The sequence below is a fragment of the Mesoplodon densirostris genome, chromosome 6 (assembly GCF_025265405.1).
Source record: "Mesoplodon densirostris isolate mMesDen1 chromosome 6, mMesDen1 primary haplotype, whole genome shotgun sequence".
NCBI lineage: Eukaryota > Metazoa > Chordata > Mammalia > Artiodactyla > Ziphiidae > Mesoplodon > Mesoplodon densirostris.
Window position 1 is genome coordinate 3,687,670 of NC_082666.1, and position 19,670 is coordinate 3,707,339.

Below are 19,670 nucleotides of genomic sequence, written 5' to 3' on the forward strand. Positions count from 1 at the left end.
CTTCTCTACTTCGACAGCTTTAAAGGAAACCCAATTATTTCCCAACTTAGTAAACTTGCACTTGTGAAATGTAAGTCACCATTTTGTGGATGGCGACCACAACTCTGAATGTCAAGGGCATTGCGGGTATGTGCATGCACTTGAGGTAGGACCCCTGTGTAGTCCAATTTGGTGGCTAAGACCCTCCCCTGTAAAAGGACGGGGCTTCCCCAGATGGTCCGTGAAGCCCTTCCCAGCATTTCAGACTCCCCTTAAATACATCAGCAAGCCCCAGACTTCAACCAAGCCAGCAAGGGGACTTCCCTGGTGGTCCAGTGGTTAAGACTTCACACTTCCACTGCAGGGGGTATGCGTTTGATCCCTGTTTGGGGAATTAAGCTCCCACATGCAGTGTGGCCAAAAACAACAAAAAACAAGAGAACAGCCAGCAAGGAAGAGTAAACAAGCCAAGGTAAGGAGGAAACTGGAAATGGTAAATAGAGGGAAAACAGAAAACATTAATGCAGAAGATGCATAATGAGTTGCAGAGGGCATGCTTCTGCTGGGGGGTCCACATATTCAAGGGGTCTCCCTCCAGGACCCCGCCAGATGCTCTTGGGGAAGGGCCGATTAGACCCCTAGTGTCCGTAGCAGGGGAGGGGGAGTAACACGCCAGAGCCTGCCCCATTCCTGCCTTTTCCACACAGTTGATCTGGGAAGACTGATCGCCCTGCCCAGTGCTCCGCACTCTGGGCGCTGCTGGCCACCTCCTCCCTGTGCTCGGCCAGCCCACCCCGGCCCTGCAGATCCCTGCAAGGTGGCAGATGGGGCTCCATCACTCAGTCCCGTCCCCTCAGCCAACCCTTGGGGCTGCCGTGCTCTTCGTCAGGGGCACAGAAGTTCTGATCATCCCCTTTTAAGGGCCACCGGCTGCCATTCCCACTAATTCCCCCAGGGAGTTGCAAAATGGTGATATTTGAATTCTTTGTTCCTCTTTCGTTTATTAGTCAGAGTGCTTTAATTTACAAAACAAAACAAAACCCACTCCCTATGTACTATGTGGCTCCCCAGTGGCCCAGCTCACTCGGGAAAGGCAGGGAAATGTTGGATTTCTCCTCTTCACGACCTCAGGATGAGGACCTGATTCCTGTTCCCCTCCCCGACCCCCCACCAAAGGTAATGATTTGGGTTATTTAGAAGTGTTACAGTGAACTCATGGACTTAGACTTATTTTCAAATTTTACTCTATTTTGTTCTGAGTGGCCAGCAGGAGGGCACCTACAGCCTGTCCCGCCAGTGGAGGAGGAGGGCCAGTCCACCTCCCTCAAGGCAGTGGACGAAGGAGGTGGCTTCCAGGTCCGGGCAGGGAGGCCAGAGGGTGAGCCCCTGAGTGCTGGCTCCCAGGGCGGGGGAAAGCCGGCTCCCGCACCAGAGCAGGCTCTCCCTTTGAACTTGTCGCCCCAGATCAAGGTCTCAGGTTCAAAGGTCAATGTCGTTCTGTCCATTTCAGGTCTCCAACTAAGTCTTGACACCAGTGGTAAGAAAAGCGAGGAGCTACTCTCAGGGCTGAGGCTGTAACATGTTTACTAAACTTTTAGCATTCTTATCAAGTAGGATAAGAGTCCTGGCTTTGGGGCAGGATATCTTGAATGAAGCTCTCTCTGCCGCTGGCCTGTCCTTCAAGCCTAGAGTCTCTGGGCTCCCTCGGTTGGGCAGCCCTGGAAGAAGCCTTGTCTTTTCATCAGGACCTTCAGCCAAGGGACGTGGTCTGTGCTTGGACATTTCTCCAGAAGTGGCCTTCTCCTCCACCGAGTTTCTCAGTCGGCTCTGGATTCTTCAGGAAGACGTCCACCAGGCAGCTCTCTCCTTTTCCAATCACATACGTTTTGTCCTCAGTTTCCTGGTCCTAGAGGCCCAAGGCGGGGGCCCCCCGACCACGCAATGGGACGCTCTCTCCAGCCTCGTCCGACATCAAGAGCAGCTTTGGGCGTGTTGGGAAGATCCAGCCGACGCACAGCAGAGACACCTCTTTTTTCTCCAGGTCTCAGTGCAGAACAAAGCTCTGCTCTTTTCCCCAAGTTCAGCCAAAGGCACCAAAATTCAGCCGAAATCTGCGAAGATTCACAGAGCAGAAACCGGTTGTCAAGCGTACCTTCTTTCTTGGGCACCACCTTTAAATGCCTGGGTTCCTCCTTTGAGGTTTTAGGTGGGTTCTTCTCCAGCCGGCCGCGGGTCCAGGGCAGCCGTCAGAGCAGGGGCTGTCACCGTGGCACCCACAGCAGCCCCTCCAGCCCCGGAAACCTCAGACTGTGCCTGCATGTTCTGTTCCAGGCTCCCAGAGCCAGGGTGGCTTCTTAGCCAGAGGGTTTGCACGGCACTCCTGGCCCTTTCTATCCTTGGCAACAGAGGCTGCACAGAATAACAGTGGCTGGGGATCCAGTGGGGCCTGCTTGCCCCCCACCCAGACAATCCACTTCTGAGCCTGTCTTCTGTGGTCCAACTCTTTTCCCTGACGCCTTAAATGATGCTGAGATAAACTGAACACATACAAGTCTCCACTGTGTTTATGTGCATTAAGAATGAAACTAACGCACCGCATCCTTAGACTATAAGCGAGCGGACTGCGCAGGGTGACATGAAAGGTCACCTCTGCCCAAGTCGTAAATGTAACCAACCAGCCTGTCCCCCAGCGAGTCTCTCGTATAAAACCTCCGTGGTGCTGGGCGGCCCAGGTAAAAGCTTCCTTCTCTCTGGCTTCTACTCTAGGAATTATGGCTACGTTTTAAGCCTGTCTTACTGGTCAACCTCTTCTTGACTCCCAGCAGAGCAAACCCCCTTCCCGTGTAACTGGAGACCATGGTGTCTGAGTGTAGGGTAAAGTACCACAGCTGCTTTTTATAAAGGGGCTCGTCCTGCTGTGTAAACAGAGCAGAAAGTGCCAGCTGGGCAGTGGGTCCACTTCTGAGCGCTCACCCTGGCACCCCGCCGGCTCCCCCTGCACACACCATCTCCACAGGGGCTTGGGGGCAGCTCACCTGTCCTGCCCTGCAGCCTGGGCACTGGGTGGGTCGGGCGTGTGGACGACCACACTGTGCCACCCATGTCGGAAAAACAGCCACACTCACTGGGCACACTCAGGGCACTGAAACACTGTCACTTGAAAACTAAGAAAGTAAAACCCAGGCTCCCAGGGAAAAGCTGTGTCTGATGCTCTCATTTCAAGGAGGGGAAAACCCTGCACGGCCCCTGGCTCCGTGCCCACCCCGTTCACTCCTCACTCCCAGCCTCCGACGCCTCTGTGCTCAGCCTGAGAGCCAGCCTACTGGAGCCCCCCTGGGACGGAACTGGGTGTCTGCCCAAAGGCAGTCACCCCACCCATGCCCCCTCCCAGTGGGTCTCCATCCACCAGTGCAGGCCTCACGTCCCTTCCCGGGTCTGCAAGTTCCTGACGTTTTTCCAGTTATGTGCCAGAGCAAGATACTCCCAAGATGGAATACAGAAAGTGTCATGGAGGGGAATGTTTCTGAAACCAGCTTTACTGTGAAAGTAGACTGTGCCTTCTGGAATGGAGAGAGGGGATGGGACACAGGGGAAGGCCCAGCTCTCCACGCAGCCCGACTTTCCTCTAATGCCACCAAACTAACTGGTACACAGAGAAACCAGGACCCTTTATCAACCTGAGGAGACTCTTCCCCAGCCCACGTCCTAGGAAAGGAATACGTGATTCAGGAGAGAAGGAGCTTTGTATTCAAAAAAGGTTGAATTTTCCATATTGCCTTTCCAAAACTCAGAGAACGTGCAGTAGATTCCTCTTCTTTCTGCCAAAAGAAAACTGAAATAGAATCATTTTTACAGATTTGGGGACATTTTTGAGACTGAAGTGTGAACTCTCGTTTTTACTCTGTGCCAATTCATTCCCCAGGAGCACGGAAGCGTCCTTGAGACAAGTTCCGCCAGAACTGGTTTCCTTCGCCACATTTGCCAACCTGCTTGTTTCCTGACTGTTAACATTCTGATGCAGATTTCCTTATCTAAGTCTTATAATCTTATCATTTCTGGACAAATTTTCAGCAGCCTCTTCCACTGAATGCAGTTGGGATAAAACTCCTATAGATTTAACAAGCTAACTAACTCTGCCTGAAATATGGATACAAAGAGTGGCATTTCGCAAGTACAGGATTCAAGTAGTTGTTTCCAAAGGAATAAAGTCCTGGAGGCTTGCAGTGGACACAGGGCAGCTGCCCAGACCCCTTCAGGGCGGAGGCGCCAGGAGTGGGGTCTGCACTGGCCACACGCCTGACTGAGGTCCTCTCCCTCCCGGGGGCCACCCACGTCCAGTGGCCTCTGTGCAGGGGGTGTAACGGCCCGGCCACTTTCCTCAATGGGACAATCTGAGGGGGTCATCTCAGTCTCGGCCTCCACTGCACCCACATTATGGCCACCTCCCCTCGCCCAGTCCTGTGTCCAAGGATGCTCCAGCCTGAGCCCTGCACACGCGTCTCCTTCTCATGTCTGTGTGGACTGACCTGAGGGGGGCTCCTGTCCCAGAGCATCTGAGCCCAAGACATCCGACTTCTGCCGGCCTTTGTTGCTTTGCCTTTGCTCAGTACATTTTCCTGCCTTTAAAGGGTTCCTCAAACCTGGGGGCCTCAGCCCCCAGTCTGGCCACCTCCCAGTGCCACCCGTTACCCACAGGCCCTCCGAGGTGAGGACCGGCGCAAACTTCCCAAAATTGTCTGATAAGAATGAGGGCCTTCGTCCAATTTATTTTCTGCCAAGAATCAGAGACAGAAAATCATTTTTCTCTCATATCTTGAGCTGGAAGATATCCTGCCCTTGCATGAGTAAATCGGAGGTAATGCAACTTCATTCTCCGTTTATGACGGACCCTGGGCCCTCCTGAAAAATTTCGTCTCAAGGGGATTATTTTCTGCCTTAGTTTAGCTGCCTTATAAACAGACGATCTTAAAGTCAAGTTGGCCCCTGAAATGGTAAATAATAAACTGGGTGAAATTCATGTCAGGAAAATTCTAAGAACCTGACACTCAAGAAATAAACTGAATAAAGGTCGTTTCTGAGGTGAGAGGTTTTTTTAAATTAATCTTTATTGGAGTATAGTTGCTTTACAATGTTGTGTTAGTTTCTGCTGTATAGCAAAGTGAATCAGCTATATGTGTACATATTCCCCCCTTTTTTTGGATTTCCTTCCCATTTAGGTTACCACAGAGCACCGAGTAGAGTTCCCTGTGCTATACAGTAGGTTCTCATTAGTAATACATTTTATACATAGTAGCGTGTATATGTCAATCCCAATCTCATCAGGCGAGAGATTTTAAAAAATGGTTTTGCAGGGCTTCCCTGGTGGCGCAGTGGTTGAGAGTCCGCCTGCCGATGCAGGGGACGCAGGTTCGTGCCCCGGTCCGCGAAGATCCCACATGCTGTGGAGCAGCTGGGCCCATGAGCCATGGCCGCTGAGCCTGCACGTCCGGAGCCTGTGCTCCGCAACTGGAGAGGCCACAGCAGTGAGAGGCCCGCGTACTGCAAAAAAAAAAAAAAAAAAAAAAAAAAAAAAGGTTTTGCAGAAATAGAATTTCCAAAGACTGAATCGAGTGGGCGGAGTTACTTGGACCTGGTCTGGGTGGTGTGTGTGTGTTCATGTGTACACACATGAACTTTCATACATTTCCATTCCATACTTTACATGAGTTGATTTTTGTATATATTGAAACAATGCTCATGATTTTAAAGTTGAAACCGTATAAAGAAGCCAGCAGAACAATGCAGCATCTCCTGGCCAGCCCTCACACAGGGCCACTCCGCAGAGGAAGTCTCAATGCTAACGGTGGCTGGCAAGTCCCGGGGGGAAATGCCACTCTGTCGTCTGTTCTGCCAGGCAGGACACCCCACGGCCACCGGTGAGATCAGCCCAGCCAAGGCTTTATGTGGACCCACCTCATTCTCTCCAGCAGAGGCTCCGGGCACAGATGGTCAGTGTCGCCGCCCCTCCGAACAGCCGTGTAGGTGGGGTTTGCTTTTCTAAGTGAAGAATCGTCTTTGTGGAGATCCGCCTGCGTGAACCGTGTGACCATAACCTCGGGACAGAGTCCTCGAAGCGGGGTCGGCGGGCTTCACACTTCACAGACGCTGGTGGGGATGCAGCCCTTCATCCTCCCATCAACTGGTTCGGGGGTGCCTGCATCCCCCATGTGCCCCCTAGGGACCATCAGTGGCGGGGGGCTGGAGGGGAGGAAGTGGCGCCTCCTTTCATTGGAGTTTCTTTCATCATGAGAGCACCCTTAACTCTTTTAGGGAAAACAGGCACAAACAAAGGGGCCTCTGGCTTCTCTCACTCACACTGACTCTGGCCCTGCGGTCCTGGCTGTCTTCCTGGGGGTCCCCGGCTCCGTGTGGAGAGTAACTGAGAAAGTCCCTAAGGATTCCCTGCTCCCTTGACAGAAGGGCAAAGGGAGAGCCAGAGGGGAGCAGTGACCGCACGGGGCCCCAGAGCCTGACTGGAAGCCCACCCACGGCCCTGGTCCCTGCCGCCAGCGCTCACCTATCCAGGAGACAGCAGAGATACTGACTGTCGTTCTAGAAGAGTCAGGCCTGGGCTGAGCAGAGGTGCCAGGGTGAACCCTGCCTTGGAAAAGGGAGCCCACTTCATGGTGGTAAGAACAGGGGGGGCTTCCCTGGTGGCACAGTGGTTGAGAATCTGCCTGCTAATGCAGGGGACACGGGTTCAAGCCCTCGTCTGGGAGGATCCCACATGCCGCGGAGCAACTAGGCCCGTGAGCCACAACTACTGAGCCTGCGCGTCTGGAGCCTGTGCTCCGCAACAAGAGAGGCCGCGATAGTGAGAGGCCTGCGCACCGTGATGAAGAGTGGCCCCCGCTTGCCACAACTAGAGAAAGCCCTCGCACAGAAACGAAGACCCAACACAGCAAAAATAAATAAGTTAATTAATAAACTCCTACCCCCAACATCTTCTTAAAAAAAAAAAAAAAAGAACAGGGGGAAGGCAGCCTGTGGGCGGATCCTAGGAGACCCAGAACTTGCACAGGGAGGAGCCTGATTGGGGGAAGACTAACCGCCAAAGTCCGCACCTCTTACAACAGGAAAGTTTTGATAAAAACATATGTCCTTCTTGTTCCTCCGATGAAGATCTTACAACATGCAGGAGATACAGCTTCCTCAAAGTTACAGTATAAATGTGTGTGTACGTGCATGTGTGTTCACACACGTGTGCCTGTGTGCACATGCAGGTGTGTGTGTGCGCACGAGCGTGTGTGTATACATAGGTATCTGAAGGTCGGTGGCTTCAAAAAGGAATGAAGAAAGGCTTTCTCTTTCCAGAATCTGTTTATTACCCATCACACCCTTGGATTTCTGATTTCCACAGGAATCTGTAATTCATGCCCCTCCATGTCTTCAATTGTTCTTATTTGGAAAGTTAGCCATTAAATTGGTGAAGGCTTACAAAATCTCAGCATGGTAAAAGTTGCCCTGGGCCTTACCCCCAAGCCGGAAACCATAAAGGAAACTTCACAGATTTGGTTACACAAATTGAAAACTCGTGCATGGTCAACAAAACAAACCAAAAGCTAAATCCAAAGTTAAAAGAAAAATGACAAACTGAAAAATAAACGAGTATACACTGGAGATGGGCTAAATCCTTAATGCAAAAAACTCTGGAAAAAGAAAAAGACACACGGCCCAAGAGAAAAATTTTAAACGCTCACAGAACACGTACAGGCAATTTTCCAAATGGCCAATAGTAAAATAAAAAGATGTTCGGGCTTCCCTGGTGGCGCAGTGGTTGAGAATCTGCCTGCTAGTGCGGGGGACACGGGTTCGAGCCCTGGTCTGGGAGGATCCCACATGCCGCGGAGCAACTAGGCCCGTGAGCCACAACTACTGAGCCTGCGCGTCTGGAGCCTGTGCTCCGCAATAGGAAAGGCCGCGATAGTGAGAGGCCCGCGCACCGCGATGAAGAGTGGCCCCCGCTTGCCACAACTAGAGAAAGCCCTCGCACAGAAACAAAGACTCAACACAGCAAAAATAAATTAATTAATTAATAAACTCCTACCCCCAACATCTTCTAAAAAAAAAAACCCCCCCAAAAAAAAAAAAAGATGTTCTACACCACCACCAGGCAAAGAAATTAAAATCAAAGTGGAAAAGACTTGTTTTACCTGTGAGATTGCCAGACGCGAATGCAAGGATACAGTCCAACCATGCTCCCCACTCAGTGGGTGGACGGTATGTCAGCTGGGCGTTTCTGGAAGGAATTTTGGCCAAAATGCATCCCAGTCCTCAGCCCAGGCGAGGTCTCTTCTAGGAATTTACCCTGAGGAAAACTCAGCTGGCTTCCAAGGATACATCAGCAAAGATGTTCATCACAGCACTATTTAAAAACTGTGGAAAGGGACTTCCCTGGTGGCGCAGTGGTCAACTATCCGGCTGCCAGTGCAGGGGACACGGGTTTGAGCCCTGGTCCGGGAAGATCCCACATGCCGCGGAGCAACTAAGCCCGTGCACCGCAACTACTGAGCCCACATGCCTAGAGCCCGTGCTCTGCAACAAAGAGAAGCCACCACAATGAGAAGCACGCGCACCGCAATGAAGAGTAGCCCCCGCTCGTCGCAACTAGAGAAAGCCCGCACCCAACGCAGCCAAAACTAGATAAATAAATTAATTAATTAAAAAAAAATAAAAACACTGGCCGTGTAGGAGCTTCTAGTAACAGGACTGCTGATGACCGTAGTAACATCTGTGTGTCCCTATTTGTGGCTCATTAGGTTATTAATTAGATATCTTTTCCCGAACTTTTGGTAATGAAAGAGTATGACTCATAGTGAGAAGACAGTGTTTATTAAACAATTCTCTGAAGCATGAATGCTATGTTTTCATGGCTTTCTTGACACTTGGCCCCAAAATTCCCTAGGCGGATAAGGCTAGAAATAGCCCCCTTCTCATTCCTGCAAGAAAAAGCCTCTGATTTTTTTCTCCTGTCCAACTTCTGGCACTTTTTAGACAGGAAACGAAACCCCAGTTCACCCCGAGATAGGTCTGGGTCAGGGGCACGGAGGCCAGTAGGGACGGAAAGATGGACAGTCTTCATGTCTTGCTTTCAACCTGCCCCTCCCGCTGCCCGGGCTCCCCCACCAGCCCTAGCACCCTGAGTAGCAGTGGGACATCACAGGCCTCCGGTGAAGATCTCTGAGCTGTTAGAAAAATCAAACAAAACCAGAAAGAACTTCAAGGCCATACAGTCAGCGAAAAGACCAGAAAACAGAACCTGTCTTACTGTGCGGGGGTGGAGGGGGGTGTTCCTGGAAGACAGTGCTTCCTCCCCATTCCCAAACAGGCCAAACGCCCAGGACACATGTGTCTTTAACATCTGTTTCCTCCCGTTGGAACCCAGCTGCAGGTACGCCTATGGAGCCAGTCACAGGGTGCCCCAGCCTCCACCCCAGCCTCCACAGACCCCCAAGGCCAGGCCAAGGGCCTGCACACGCTCAGGTGCTCAGTGACCATTTCCTGAATGACTGAGGGATGCTCTGCTCTGCCAGGTCCCCTGCGGCTCTGAAGTCCTGGGCTTCCAACACGAGGCTGCCTCCCGAGCTTCCCTGCTGCAGGACCCCGGCCCCTGGGCGGGTTGTTTATCCATTCTTAGCCTCAGGTTCCTTATCCCTAAGTTTGGGGTGAAGCAGGAAACGCAGACACATAGAAGCATTGGGCAAAGGCAGCAGGAGGCCTGGGCAGCTTTCCTAGAAAGAAGGCTGGCCATGCAGCACTGGAGCTTGGGGTACTGGGGGACAGCGGGGCACAGAAGGACCCGCTGCTTCCAGGAAGCCAGACTTGAGCTCTGCGCAGACTTAAGGCAAGGAACCACCTCCTTCCAGCCGGAGGCACGGTGCTAGGCACACAGCGGACACTGGCCGTGTAGGAGCTTCTAGTAACAGGACTGCTGATGACCACAGTAACATCATCCACGATAAAGTAGCCCATCTGTGCGCCTCCCGGCCTGAACTTCCCACCGGGGACCGCGGAGGCAGGGCGGCGTCTGCCAACTCGGCCACTGACTCAGCGCACGCCCCCCCGCTCCCGGGGCAGTGGGGGCCAGGGGAGAGGGCGCCCAAACAGGGCCCCAGCCTCTGGCCGGAGTGGGCTGGGGGTCAGACATCACTCCGACTACTCACTCCAACCGCACCGGGCACATTTCGGGGGGCCGGCCCGAGGCTGGGGAGGGGCGGGGCGTCTCCGGAGGCTCGGGCCGCCTCCGGGCTGGGCAGGCGCGGGGCGCGAGCGCGGGCGCGGGCGCGGGGCGGGGCGGGGCGGGGCCGGGCGGGGTGGGCGCGGGGGCGGCGCGCGGCGCCCGCGGCTCCTCCGCAGCGCGGCCGGCAGGTGGGCGCGCGCTCGCCGGGCGGGGGTCCGGCCGGGCCACGCGCCTCCCCCGGAACTCGGCCGTGCCATTCCCATGATGCCCAGCCACCGGGCACGGCTTCCGGAGCGCGGCCGCCACAGCCCCGCCGCCGCCGCCGGTAGGTCCGGGGAGGGAGCTCCGGGGGCCGCCCCGCCCCGCGCGCGCGCGCCCCGCCCTCCCGCGCGCGCCCCCGGCGCCGGCGGCCCGGCCCCTCCGCGCCGGGACCCCGCCGCCTCCCCGGGACGCGGGGCCGAGTGGGAGGAGGGGGCCTGGCCGGAGGGCGGGCATGCAGGCCGCACCGCGGCGCCGGGCCGCCGGGGTAGGGGCCGCGGCGGGCGGGGCGGGCTCGGCCCGGCGCCGGGTAGTTAGCTGGCGCGGCGGGCGGGGGTCGCGGCCTCAGAGGCGGCTCCTGGCCGGGGCCCCCGCCTGCGCGCGCCCGCGTTCCTCGAAGCCGGCCGGGCGCGGGGCCCAGGTGAGGCGCAGGTGAGGGCCCGCGGCGGGACAGCTTCCGGCGCGGCCGAGGGCCCGGGGCCCGGCCCTCCCGCTGAGATCGTGCCCTGCGCCCGGCCCCGTGCAGCTTCCCGGAGGGTCACCGGGCCCCTCGCCCCCAAGCCCACCGAGCCCAGAATATAACCCGGGCGCAGCCCTGCGTGGAGGCCCGACCCCTTCCTGCCAGAGAACCGGGTCGCCTCTCCGGGCGCCGGGATCCCTCCTGGCAGAGGCTGCGCTGGGAGTGAGCGCCCCCAGGCCGGGAGCAGAGGGCAGGGCAGGGTCAGCCGGGAGGGTCTCGCCTGGCCTCCGGCCCCCGAGGCACTGGCAGTGGCCCTGCAGCTTTGCTGGGGAGCCGTCCTTGCTGTATTGTAAAGTCTCATGTTCCGCAGGCCAGAGCCAGAATTCCAGCGCACGCCCACTTCAGGCTTGCCCTCCAGAGAGGGCCCTCCTTCTGGGCCTTGTATCCTGACCCTCACCTCCCTCACCCTGGGGAAAGTCCAGCCTGGGAGGGGAGAGCAGGAGCTGCACAGCATTAATGGCGAAGCCACATCGCGTGCGGGGAGCCAGCTTTGGCCAGGGGATGAGCATCAGCGAGGTTCTGCCCTCCTGGAGGTTGGTGCCTAGACTGAGAAGAGACCCAGGTGCCCTCCTCCACTGTTCAAATTCTGGCACCACATGGCTTTGGGGCGCAGGGCTGGGTGTCCTCACAGCCACCCCCCAGACCTGGTCCCGGGGTTCTCGAGGAGCAGGGTGGCAGTTTGACAAAGACAGAAGCCCCCAGGCCTCAGCCCACAGTCTCTCCAAGTCCAGTTTCGGGGATGATTCATCTCATGTAGGTGATTGTTTTAAAGCCACAAGCTGTCGCTGGAGACGCTCTCTGAATTTTTAACCTCATTCTTGCGCCAGGTAATTTGACAGTTCAGAAAACTGCCCACCAGGAGTCCGAGCTCTCCATGGCCATTTAAGAGCTATGAACATGGTCCAGGTGATGAGCAGAGAGCAGCGCTTTTCCTTCCGCCCACTCTGCTACGTGGAGTGGAAACCGCTGCAGCTCGGGTTCATCCTTGGGCCCACTTTTTCAAATAGCAGTGCTGTTTAAGAAGTTGATATTCTTTACGTAGACTCTTCACAGTGCAAGACCTATGCAGATGTCTCGTAATCTCTGTCCTTTTGCCAAGGCAGCTTGAATAATGACCACAGCAAGGTGGGCACAGCCCAGTGAAAGAGCCCTCCCCCTCCCCACTGTTGCTTCCCGCTGCCCTTGGGAGGGAATCTCCCTGGAGGGTGGTGCTGTGGGAGGGATCGTGGACTGTTACACGGGTGTTCACATCTGAGGACGGATAAATAGCCTCACATGTTCCCTGCATCACCGTCCTACAGGATCAGACCAATGACCCAGGAGAGCTGGGAATTAGTTGCGGTTAAGTGTATTTGGCCTCAGGGTAAGTTCTTCCAAAATTGAATTTTGAGCCCTTAATGTGATTTCTTTTCCCAAAAATATTTACCAGCTGTAGTTTCAGCCTCTGAATTAGGTCTCTGATTCTCTTTAATCTTGGCAGTCAAAAGTCTGTTTAAAAAGTGGGCACAAGATGCTACAGCGTAGAGGTGGGGTGACGAAGACCCAAGCCCTGAACCGTTCTGCAGACGTCACACTGAACCTGGACTTGAAGAGAATCACAGGTAAATGCAGCAAATTCTTTTACATTGTAGTCTCACTTTTTGAGCATAAACAGTAGTAGCAGAGGACTTCCTTCTGAATTGGTCGTGCCCTCTGGTTAATTGCTGGTCCCACCTGTTTGGGCACATCTGTGCCTAGGTGGCTGGGCTAGGCTTTCCTGGAAAGGACTGTGGTGTGTAAACACAGGATTCTGTGCTCGTCAGGAAGGAAGCTCCTGGGGGAGAAGGATCTGCATGGGAAGCAAAGCAAACACACAGGCCACTTCCGGCCACCCCCCCAAGGCTCCAGGGTGGTGACCGCCTTGCCTGGCACTGTTTTGGGTTGGAACTCAATTTCCCTGTTTCCACAAGCACTGCCAAGCTCCTCTTGCATCTCGGCTACTTTGCATTCCAGTTTGCAGGGGATCGGGAGAGGTCAGAGAAACATGTTAAGAACTGACAGTTATGTATTTCACGTCTTTCTAATCGGCTGTGTACAGCCTGCGTTATGTTCCCCTCCCCGGCGGTGGTCCCAGACCTGTAGTGTAAATGCTGTTGGGAGCAGGTCTTCAAAGTGTCCCCAAGACTATCCCAGTGGTTCTGCCGACCCATCCACATTTGGTCTGAGATACAAAAGCTGTGGAGAAACCACACAGTATGAAAAGGGGCGCCTGACTGTGTTTGGGGCAACTTCTATATTAATTACCTAAAAATAATCATACGGTCCCGTGAGACCATCTGGCAACTACACATTCGACGTTTTAAAATAAAGAGGGGGGCTTCCCTGGTGGCGCAGTGGTTGAGAGTCCGCCTGCCGATGCAGGCGACACGGGTTCGTGCCCCGGTCCGGGAAGATCCCACGTGCCGCGGAGCAGCTGGGCCCGTGAGCCATGGCCGCTGAGCCTGCGCGTCCGGAGCCTGTGCTCCGCAACGGGAGAGGCCACAGAAGTGAGAGGCCCACGTATTGCAAAAAAATAAATAAATTAAAAAAATAAAATAAAGAGGCGTTGGTATAAGTGACTCTTTAAAGTTGTTTGGGGAGATAAGATAAATGTTTAAATACTCCCATCAAGTAACTTCTCATTTCAGGAGCTGCTGATTCGCGTCACGGTGGGACCTACCCACGACGTCTCGCTGAACCTGGATTCATACTAGTTGTTCTTTTCCACCTGCAGAGAAGCACTGCGTCTTTATCTCACTGGCACCTCCTGACCACGTTTGGAGGTCAATAAAACCTCTGTTCCTGTACCGGGGAAGATGAACAGAGGGACGGGGAAAGGACACTCGTGTGAGCTCCCGCGAGCTCACTGCGGGTGGCTCGGAAGCATTTTCTCATGAAGCTTCGTGGCCGTCCTCCATCTACAGCCAACGGAGATGAGACCCGGGAGCCGTGAGTGACTTGCCCTGGGACCCGCGGCTGGCTGGACCCTCACCAGGCCCACCGCTTCTCCGTGACCTGACCTAGGGCGCCATCCCGGCGTGCCTTGTCCTCCAGGATGTGAAGCAGGCAGAGGAGCAAAGTACCGCCTCTCTGCGCGTCCCGTCGGCTAGGATGTTTCTCATGAATGCCCCTCCTGTGCTCGCTCTGCCGTCCAAATGGGAGGCCTTTGGCCCACCCGGGAGCTGTAGGTTTCCCGGATGCTTCTCGGAGCCGAAGGAGGGCGTCTCGAGAGCGGCGGTGAGCGCCAAGGTGCAGATGGTCATCAGCACGCTTCAGGGGGACGGGGCCACCCTGGGCATGAGCGGCGAGCATGCCCGGCCGAGAAGCCAGAGGGCGGAGAGGGGCCGCGGCACCAGGCTGTCTGCCAGCCCCGCCTTTGCTGCCTGTGGTCTTGCTGCTGGGTTTGACCCCAAGGGCGAGGAGGAGGCTGCGGACCTTGGCCCCCTGGTGCTGGATTCGGACAGTGATGATTCCGTGGACCGCGACATTGAGGAAGCCATCCAGGAGTACCTGAAGGCCAAGAGCGGAGCCGCCCGGCCTCCCGCAGCCAGTCGATGCCAACCAGAGCCGCCTCCGAGCGGCACCCCGACCGCCCTGTGTCCCCCAGACCTTGCAGCTGGCCCTGCTGGTGTCCCCAGCAGCCACAGGGGAGTCGGCGAGGACCGGGGCTCTGCCTCGCCGCGCAGTGTGAGCAGCGAGGACTCCTTCGAGCAGAGCATCCGGGCGGAGATCGAGCAGTTCCTAAGTGAGAAGAGGCAGCACGAGGCCCAAAAGTGTGACATTCCTGCGGACAGAAAGCCAGACCCCAGTGACAGCGTGGCCCCGTCGGCGTCTAGGTCCAGCAGAGAGCCGACGGGCAAGGCGTACCAGCAGGAGCTGGCGGGCGCCTGTAAGGAGTTCACCTTCCGAAAGCCTCCCAGGTCCACAAAGGCTGGCGCGCTGCCCAGAGGCCCCAGGTGCAAGGTCACCACTGAGCCCGCCACGGCTGCAGGCCACCTTGCAGAAGCAGCCCCTGGTAAAGTCGGGGTCAGGAGGGGCACCGGCTCAGGGAAGAGGGGAAGGCGAGCCAGGAGTGCAGCCCTGGTGCCTGAGGCGGCCGACTCAAGCAGCGACGATGGCATCGAGGAGGCCATCCAGCTGTACCAGCTGGAGAAGAGGAAGGAGGCAGGTGGCGAGCTGCCACAGAGGGCCCTGCCCGCAGAGGAGAAGGGCCCCGGGCCCCCTGCACACGGCACGGGCCTCTGCACCAAGAGCACCTGGCTCGAAGCCCACGGGAAGACCCCGGGCAAGAAGAAGCCGGTGGCCACCAAGGCTGTGGACCTCAGCCCAGGTGGCCTGGACCCCGACCACCCCTCCAGGCCTCCCAGGGAAACCGTGGCTCCTGCACCTCCAGGAAGTACAGCTGCCGAAAGCAAGTTTATGGACGGGTCCCCGCGCCGCGCAGACACATCCGCGGAGCTGATGTGCGCTGAGGCAATCCTGGACATTTCCAAAACGATCCTGCCGAGCCCCCTGGAGGGCGGCACCAGATCCCCGCCCGCCAGCCCACTCCTGTATCCCCGCGACGTGCCTTCCTGCTCCGACGGTGACAGCAGCTGTGTGGACAGCGACGACAGCATCGAACAGGAAATCCGGACGTTCTTGGCTCTGAAGGCGCAGTCAGGGGGGCTGCTGCCCAGGACGGAGACATGCCCGCGGCTGGCACACAGCCCGCTGCCGCCGCCCGGCCTCAGCGCCTCGGCCTCCAAAACGCCAGACCTGTCGCTGAGCTGCAAGAGGAAACGCGGAGCAGGCAGCACCACCGTGCGGCCGTGCGCACCCAAGAGGACCAGAGAGACGGCCGAGGCGCAGGAGAGCGCCCGGGACGCCGACCGCAGCCAGGGGAGAGCGCAGCCCAGCAAGGGGAAAGCCAGCGAGGCCCCGGGAAGGGAGAGTGAGACCTGGGGCCAGCCTCTCCCCTGCAGGACGGGCGTGCCAGGTGATGAGCGCAGGGCCCCGGTCACGCAGGGTCCCGTGTTGCCAGGCCCCGGGAAGGCGGCTGAGGTGAGGCGTGTGGATGAGAAGGAGAGCTCCGAGGACAAGAGCAGCTCACTGGACAGTGACGAGGACCTGGACACGGCCATCAAGGACCTGCTGCGGTCCAAGCGGAGGCTCCGGAAGAGGTGCAAAGACCCCAGAGCCGGCTGCAAGAGGGTCAGGTTCAGCACCACGGAGACGCGGTTCCTGGATAAAGTAGGGCGCTTCTCGAAAGACTGGAAAGACCGGAGCCCACATCTGCTGAAAAGCTGCCTCTCAAAGTCCAAGAAAGAGAGCCCAGGGAGACCCTCGCACGTCCTCTGCCGAGAAGCAGTGAGAGCGAAGCCAGATGGCGTGGCGGCCACGGACGCGCCCCCGGCTCCCCAGTCCAGGGGCCAAGCCGCAGGGAGGAGCCTGTTCTCTGGTGAATCGGAAGCCCGTGAACTTGACGGTCCGGCCCCAAGCCCCAGTGCCCTGTCTGATGACAGTAGTTCTGTAGACAGTGATGACAGCATTGAACTGGAGATTAGGAAGTTTTTGGCCGAAAAGGCCAAGGAGTCCGTGAGCGGATCAGAAATTCAAGGAGGGGGCCCCACCGCTCTCGGGACAGGGAGCGGGGGCAAATCAGAGCTGCCATGCCGGAAAGTGCCACCTCCCGGCCCGGCCCTTCAGCCTGGCATGTGCACTCGGAGCCAGAGGTGCAGGGGGCCCTTGCAGCCGGCCGAGGGACCAAGGGGCCCGGGCAGAGCCTTCGCTCCGGCCGGGAGGAGCAGCCCCCGCGCCGAGCAGGCCTGCATCCCTGCAGCCCTGGCCAGATGTGAACTGGTGCCGCCCAGGAGCACCAGCGGGACTGCATCTGCCAAAGGGTCACCAGCCAGTAGAAGAACCACCTATGCGCCCAAAGATAAGAGCCCGAGGGGGGCTGAGGCCGCCGGGGGGGAAAGCGCATTGGGTCAGCTCCCGAGCTGCATGGAGGCTGGCACTCGGGCAGAGAGCCGGAGCTCACTGGCACGGACCCCGGGCGCCGAGCGAGAGGGGAGGCCCCGGGCCGGCCTCGCCCTGCCCTGGGCTGACTTCTCCCCCCAGAGCCGGCTGCGGAGCACCTGGGCACTGAGCACGAAAGGCAGGGACGCGGCGGCGTGGACAGGGGGCCTCGGGGGCCAGAGAGAGAAGGGGCTGGAGGGCCAGGCCCGGGGCTCGCCCAGCCTCGCCATGGACCCCAAGAGAGGCCTGCCCTTTTCCGGCTTCTCGCCACTGCTCTCCACGCAGCTGTTTCACTTCGGGAAGAGTGTCTCCTGGGGGGGGAAGCAGGCCAGCCTCTTCAGTCCCCCGCTGGGTCTGCCTCTACAGGGCCCATCCTTCTCGGCCTTCCGAGAGACCCAGGCTGGCCACGGCCCAGTGTTCGGAAGCTCACACTTGCTGGTGAAGCAGGAGGGTGGCCGCTGGCCGCCCAGGAAGTCCCAGGCAGGGCTCAGTCTGCCCGACAGAAGGAACTCGGGGCCGGAGGAGAGCATCTTAGACCTGCGGTACAGGCGGAGGGGTGTGGACAGAGACGAAGACCAAGAGGCCCTGGGCAGCGACGCCAGCGAGTTCAGTGATGCGTCTGTGGAGGAGGGCGGCAGCCTCTTGGCCAAGGGCCCCGTCCTCCAGCTGTGAGCACGCTCCTGGCCGCGGGAACTGGGCGAAGCGTGTATGTGCCGGTCCCCACGTGTCACACACTCCTGATGACGGGGCGGAGCCTTGGAGGCCCCTGTACAGCCTGTATATATATGTACAGTAACGCGAAAGGATGTTTTTATTTAACGGATGTGTCCTGGTAAATAGGATTTTTGTAGGCTTTTTGTAAATTATTTAAAGTGCTGTAAAAAATATTTTTGGTGAATACCATTGTTGGATTTGGTAGGGCGTTCCTCGGGGCAGTTTTCCGTGGTCACCGCACTAGTCTTAGATCAGCAAACACTTGGTTCCAACTGTCCCTGCGCTTGGGGTTGATCGCTGGTGGCCATGGCCAGTCGTGGCCACAGTTCGGGCCCGAGGAAGGCAGCAGCTGGTGCCCCGCCTGAGACGCGCCACAACGCCCCAGCGGTCTTGGTTGGGACACTCCTGGACAGCACGTCTTTCGTAAAAGAGGCCACAGGCCCCCAGGAGGCCCGAGCATGTCTTCGACTGGAAAAGCGTTTCAAAGCACAATGGCCAGCGAGCAAACCGGCCATGCCAGTTGCACATAGAAATCCTGAGTGAGATCTCAGGGCCCGTCACCAGTTCACACCTGAAGCCTGTGTTGTTCAATGTCCAGTCCTGTTCACTTATGACATGATTCTACCAGCTCAATAAACCTCTTTTTATACAGGAGCTGCCGTCCTTCGTTTTTAATCACAGCTCCAAAAAGGTACCAGGCAGCCCGTGTGTTTTAAATGCCCTTGTCCTGATCCGTGCAAAGCAAAGAGGCAGCGGCTGCTTTGCGGGTTCTGGCGCCCGGAGTCCTGAGGACCGAGGACAAAGCCCACCGCCCTCCGGGAACTGGGCTCGCTGGGGCTGTGCTCCACCGGCAGGGCCGTGCCTGCGCTCTCGGTGTGTTTGAGCGGCGGTGCCATGCACACAGGGAAGAGCGTGGCATCCTGTGCCTTGTGCTCTGAGGCTGCTGCGGTGCCCACAGGTACAGAAGAGGCAGGTGGGAACCTGCACACGTGAGGCTGAGCACTGACGTTTACCCGCGATCGTCCAGCAAACTTTGATCGGCTGCCCCGAGTGTGACAACTCATCAGTTTAGCTGCAGTGGGCCTGGAGCAAGGTTTAATTTGCAGCTGAAGTTGTTATTCTAATGTGCAAGTGAATTTTCTACATGTTGTGCCCCCCTAGGTCTTAGCAGGAATTCACTTCTGTACCCAAATGGGGACGTGTGCCGGCACCCACAGTCAGTGTCCACTGGGTCAGATGCTGTGACGAGCAGGCCCTGTGGACTCCGTGACCGTCCGGTGCCTACACGCTGTGCATTCGATATTTCCGTTCTCAAATATTCATTCACTTAAGTGCTTCCAGGAAAAACAACTCATTCATCCATGCTTTAAATTTCATTTAATTTTGAAGGAGTGCTTTTAACACTTGAAAACAAAAATCAGCTTGTTTTGTATATAAGAACTGGATTTTTTGTTTTTTGGGTTTTTTTAATGCTAATAAATCAAGCACTGCTCACAAATCAGTTGATGTAGTCTGTCCTGTGCAGAGTGGCCTTTGCAGGATGTTGACGTGAGAACCCAATGTCTAGGACCTGCCAATGTTCTCCTGTGCCATCGTGCATTTAGTCCTGAGCACCTCTCTGCTCCTGCGGCCCATCCCAGTCTCCCCCAGACCCTTTGCACCTTCCTCTCCCCCTGCCTCCCCAGCCCCGGTCTGTGTGCTTACTTGGCAGTGCAGGCCATGCCTGGTTTTCACAAGCTGGACATAAACGTGATTGTGCGGGCCCATCCCTGGATTTCCAACAAGCCACGCTGCGTGAAAGCTTTTGCCTTTTCTCTCCCCAACATCCTAGGTCAACTCTGGCCCACACTGGGGCCAAGGTCCGAGGTCCCCCTGCACCCTGTCTGCAAAGGGGGCTTCAGTGGGGGCAGACGGGAGCACTGTCACTTAGTGATGGCTGTCTGTACGTTTGCAGCCCTGGTA

The 19,670-nt window shown here is 56.9% G+C and overlaps 1 protein-coding gene across 8 annotated transcripts; it reads left to right on the plus strand.

Annotated features, from left to right (window-relative positions):
- The first annotated feature begins 10,412 nt into the window (after window positions 1–10,412).
- On the plus strand, window positions 10,413–19,118 carry PPP1R26 (protein phosphatase 1 regulatory subunit 26). 8 transcript variants are annotated; one of them, XM_060101492.1, is made up of 6 exons: window positions 10,413–10,523; window positions 11,287–11,509; window positions 11,804–12,101; window positions 12,278–12,339; window positions 12,457–12,577; window positions 13,643–19,118. In XM_060101492.1, exon 6 carries the CDS (start codon window positions 14,106–14,108, stop codon window positions 17,664–17,666), a length of 3,561 nt encoding a protein of 1,186 aa, XP_059957475.1. In that variant the 5' UTR covers window positions 10,413–10,523; window positions 11,287–11,509; window positions 11,804–12,101; window positions 12,278–12,339; window positions 12,457–12,577; window positions 13,643–14,105; the 3' UTR covers window positions 17,667–19,118. The 8 variants fall into 8 exon arrangements, with proteins under 8 accessions (XP_059957475.1, XP_059957473.1, XP_059957474.1 ...); XM_060101490.1 differs by having other exon boundaries at window positions 11,804–12,339; XM_060101491.1 differs by lacking the exon at window positions 11,804–12,101.
- Window positions 19,119–19,670: the final 552 nt, after the last annotated feature.

Excerpts from the sequence above, each read along its gene's own strand:
- PPP1R26 (XM_060101490.1), top strand. The coding sequence starts at position 14,106 with ATGTTTCTCATGAATGCCCCTCCTGTGCTCGCTCTGCCGTCCAAATGG.